Source organism: Mesocricetus auratus, unplaced genomic scaffold, assembly GCF_017639785.1.
Source record: "Mesocricetus auratus isolate SY011 unplaced genomic scaffold, BCM_Maur_2.0 Super-Scaffold_100004, whole genome shotgun sequence".
NCBI classification, from domain to species: Eukaryota; Metazoa; Chordata; class Mammalia; order Rodentia; family Cricetidae; genus Mesocricetus; species Mesocricetus auratus.
This window is the reverse complement of record NW_024429189.1, coordinates 57738913-57743623: the sequence shown is the minus strand read 5'-3', so window position 1 is coordinate 57743623 and position 4711 is coordinate 57738913. Positions and strand designations below refer to the sequence as shown.

Sequence of the window (4711 nt, the reverse complement as noted above, 5' to 3'; positions counted from 1 at the left end):
TGAGTGCTACTTTGTATACTACATAGGCCATATTACAAAGTACTCTTCAAAATATTAACAGTTTAAAATCCTGGCAATGCTTTCAATTACCATCTATAATTTTTGAGTTTCTTGCTGTCATTATTAAGGTTTTTTTTCTTTTTGTTTTTGGAGGACCCTTTCTGGGGGGTATTTAATATCTGTGTCAATGAGAAAGTGGTTTTAAACATAAGACACAGGCACTCTTTTCTCTACTGATATCTTGAGGTTAAAACCTAAGTATTTACCAAATTATTAACACCAGGAGTGTGGACGTACTTGACAGAGGAACTAAGCAGATGCTCATTAAGTGCCTACTTCTGGTTTATTACTGTAAAAATCATTGTTGAATGTATGCTTTGTGACAGAATGGATTCATAATCTTGTTCAAAATGCCATGGCAGGTCCTGTTCTGTGCTCTTGCCTCTTAAACAAGCCTGATAGAAGAGTAAATGGAACTGAGGAACAATGTTACAGAATTTATCCTCCTGGGTCTCACTCAGGATCCCACTGTGCAAAAAGCATTGTTTGTTGTGTTTTTACTCATCTACATTGTGACAATGGTGGGCAACCTGCTCATTGTTGTGACAGTGATTGCCAGCCCTTCCTTGGACTCACCAATGTACTTCTTCCTTGCCTACCTGTCATTCATGGATGCTGTTTTTTCCACAGCCATCTCACCCAAGTTACTTGCAGATTTACTCTGTGTTAAAAGGACAATCTCATTATCAGCTTGCTTGCTCCAGCTCTTTGTAGAACACTTATTTGGAGGTGGCGATGCCCTCCTTCTGATGGTGATGGCCTATGATCGCTATGTGGCCATCTGTAAGCCGCTGCACTATTTGGTCATCATGAATCACCGGGTTTGTATCCTCCTGTTGGTTGTATCCTGGATTGTAGGGTTTACACATTCTCTGGTTCAAATTATATTAGTGTACAACCTTCCTTTCTGCGGCCCTAATATTATTGACCATTTTCTCTGTGATTTGTACCCATTGCTGGAACTTGCATGTGGTAACACATACTGGATAGGGCTGGCCGTTGTTGTCAATGGTGTACTAATCTGTTTGGTGGCCTTTGTCCTTCTCCTATTCTCCTATGGCATTATTCTAAGATCCCTTAGAAGTCACAGTCAGGAAGGGAGGCGCAAAGCCCTGTCCACCTGCAGCTCCCACATCACTGTGGTCGTTCTCTTTTTTGTTCCCTGCATTTTCGTGTATGTTAGACCTGTGTCCACCTTTGCCATTGATAAATTCATTACTGTTTCTTATGCGGTTTTCACACCTATGTTGAATCCTTTAGTATATGCTTTAAGAAATTCAGAGATAAAAAGTTCTATGCAAAAACTCTGGTGTAGAATGTTATGTACCTATAGAATAAAGATGTTCTGTTGCTAAAGAATATACTAAGAAACATTGAATTATCAGAAAAGATTCTGTCAGGCCAATGACTTTTCTAGCATGTACAATTTAAATGTTTTTAAAATTATTTCTCCTGAGATTTTCATGACAATTACCTAATTAGCAAAAAAAGTCATGTGGAATCATTATGTTTCTAAATCTCTTTTTAACTTCAGCATACTATATGATTTAAATAACTTATTTTAGGATAATCAAAGTTTGTATTTGACTTATGCAATGCTTTGAATTTGTCTTAGCTTGTATATATGTTGGACTATCACAGAGCTGAAAAACATAAAGTTATTTCCATTGTGTTTTGATAGCATAACCGATGATTTGAAGAAACTTCATTTTGCTTTGTATTCTTGGTTTGATATAAACCTTATCATGTGTATGTAAGGTACACAATGTGGTGGTAGAGAATGCAGATAATAAAAGATTTACTGTGGTGAAAATATTAATTGTCCACTTATATTGTTGTCCATTTGCTTTCTTTTTATGTGATAACAGCTGAAACCTACTCATTGTGTCAACTCAACATGGAATTCCCTTTATTGCCAACATGCTATGTTTATTAGTCTTTGGATACAATCCAATTTTATTTTATAATTTGTGTCAATATAATTGGATTTACATTTTCTTTTTTTAGTGAAAAGTCTACTTTTAATATTTAGTTAGATATTTTAATGACACTAAAGAAATAATGAAATTATTTGATGAAGCATAACATACAGATAAAGGCTTTCTACCACTGACCCCTTTAATGTGTCTCTGCAGGCACAGAAGAGGCAGTGATATGATGATGTTTCTTCTGCCTTGTTCCGAATTAATGATCTTATAAGTTGTAGAGTATTGATTCTAATAAGTTCTTGTCATATCAAGTTGTTTTTCTCCCAGTTTATATTTTAAAATTCTGTAGTATATAGTAAATCGGGCCCCTTCTTGAGCTCCTGAATTTCAATGTTTTCTCTCCACCGAGTTTTGAATGCAGCCCTGTAATTATTAATTATATGAACACATACTTTTATTATTTCTATTTTGGTGGTAAAGCTTGCCATTTGATTACAATACTGCTGTTTCTGTCATCTAGGAAAACTTTATATTGAATGATATTCATTCCTCCTGGTAGAAGGATTAGAGTCAGAAAATGTTATGAATAGATGGGACGGTGTTGAAAGTTGTTACTGTTTAAAAGGAAAATTATTATTCCTTGTTTCTTATTAGAATGAACTGATGTGCTTGTTCACTGTGCTGGGGATGGAGTATCGTATTTCTTTTTATATATATTTTTTATTTAACTTTTTACACAAGTCACTCTCAGTTCCCTCTACCTCCCCTCCTCTCCCACCCTCCAATGCTCCCAACCCCTCAGCCCCACTCCATCCTCCCTCTGCTCCCCAGAGAGGGCAAGGGCTTCCATGAGGGATTTTCAGAGTCTGCCACATCATCCTGGGCAGGGCCTAGGTCCTCCCCCATGTGTTCAGACTGAGAGAGCATCCCTCTATGTGGAATGGTTTCCCAGAATCCATCTGTATGTAAGGAATAAATACTGCTCTACTCTCCAAGGTCCCACAGATTGTCAAGGCCTCCTCTCTGACACTCACGTTTGGTGGTGGTGGGGGTTTCTCATCATTCCCATGCTGGCCTCACAGTCATCAGTCTGAGGTCCATGTGTTCTCCCTTGTTTAGGTCAGCTGCCTCTGTGGGTTTCGCTAGCCTGATCTTGATTCCTTTGGTCATTACTCCCCTTTGCAACTGGGTTCCAGGAGTTCAATTCAGTTCCCAGCTGTGGGTATCTGCCTCTGCGTCCATCAGCCACTGGATGAGAGTTCTAGGATGGCATATAAGGTAGTCGTGATTCTCATTATCATGGGAGGGCATTTAAGTTTAGGCTTAGTGTCAGTTGGTGTCATTCTTGTGGATCTATGAAGATTTCTCTAGTGCCAGATCTCTCCTCCAACTTACAATTTTGGAGATCATCCCTCTGTCAGATTTGGAGTTTGTGAATATCTTTTCCCATTCTGTGGGCTGATGTTTTGTCTTGTTGACTGTGTCCTTTACCATGTAGAAACTTCTCAGTTTCAAGAGGTCCCATTTATTAATTGTCAATCTCAGCATCTATGCTACTGGTGTTACTTTCAGAAAGCAGTCTCCTGTACCAATTCATTCAAAGGTACTTCCCACTTTCTGTTCTAGGAGATTCAGTATGGCTGGATTGATGTTGAGGTCTTTGATCCATTTGGACTTAAGTTTTGTGCATGGTGATAGATATGGATCTATCTGTTGTCTTTTACATGCCAGCATCTAGTTACTCCAGCACCATTTGTTGAAGATGCTTTCTTTTTTCCATTGTATAGTTTTAGCTTCTTTGTCAAATATCAGGTGTTCAAAGGTGTGTGGGTTGATATCAGAGTCTTTGATGTGATTCCATTGGTCTACCTGTCTGTTTTTGTGCCAATACCAAGCTGTTTTCAGGACTAGAGCTCTATAATGGAGCTTGAAGTCAGGGACGGTGATGCCTCTGGATGTTCCTTTATTGTACAGGGTTGCCTTGGGTATCCTGGGTCTGTTGTTTCTCCATATATAGTTGAGGCTTGTCCTTTTGAGGTGGGTGAAGAATTGTGCTGGTATTTTGATGGGGATTGCATTGACTCTGTAGATAGCTTTTGGTAAGATTGCCATTTTTACTATGTTGATCCTACTTATCCAAAAGCATGGGAGTTTTTTTCCATTTTCTGGTATCTTCGTTAAAGACTGAAAATTCTTGTTATACAGGTCTTTCACGTATTTGGTTAGAGTTACCCCAAGATAATTTATGGTGCTTGTGGCTATTGTAAAGAGTGGTGTTTCTCTGATTTATTTCTCATTACATGTATTGTCTATATATAGATGGGCTACTGATTTTTTGAGTTAATTATGTATCGTGCCACTTTGCTGAAGGTGATTATCAGCTGTAGGAATTCCCTGGTAGAGTTTATTGGGTCACTTATGTAAACTATTGTATCATCTGCAAATAGTGAAAGTTTGACTTCTTCCTTTCCAATTTGTATCTCCTTGATCTTCTTTATTTGTCTTATTGCTCTAGCAAGAACTTCAAGAACAATACTGAAGAGATATGGAAAGAGTGGACATCCTTGACTTGTTCCTGATTTTGGAGGAATCTCCTTTAGTTTCTCTCCATTTAGTTTGATGCTGGCTGTTGCTTTGCTGTATATAGCTTTTATTATATTTAGGTATGTTCCTCTTATCCCTGATCTCTCCAAGACCTTTACCATGAAGGGATGTTGGATGTT

General features: G+C 38.1%; 1 protein-coding gene across 1 annotated transcript; it reads left to right on the top strand.

Moving 5' to 3' along the window:
• Positions 1-470: 470 nt before the first annotated feature.
• LOC101825363 (putative olfactory receptor 4A4) lies at positions 471-1415 on the top strand. The gene has a single exon (XM_005064567.2). The coding sequence runs from the start codon at positions 471-473 to the stop codon at positions 1413-1415; it is 945 nt and encodes a 314-aa protein (XP_005064624.2).
• Positions 1416-4711: the final 3296 nt, after the last annotated feature.

Bases quoted from the DNA above. Each gene is read 5' to 3' on its own strand.
- LOC101825363 (XM_005064567.2), top strand. From the start codon at position 471: ATGGAACTGAGGAACAATGTTACAGAATTTATCCTCCTGGGTCTCACT.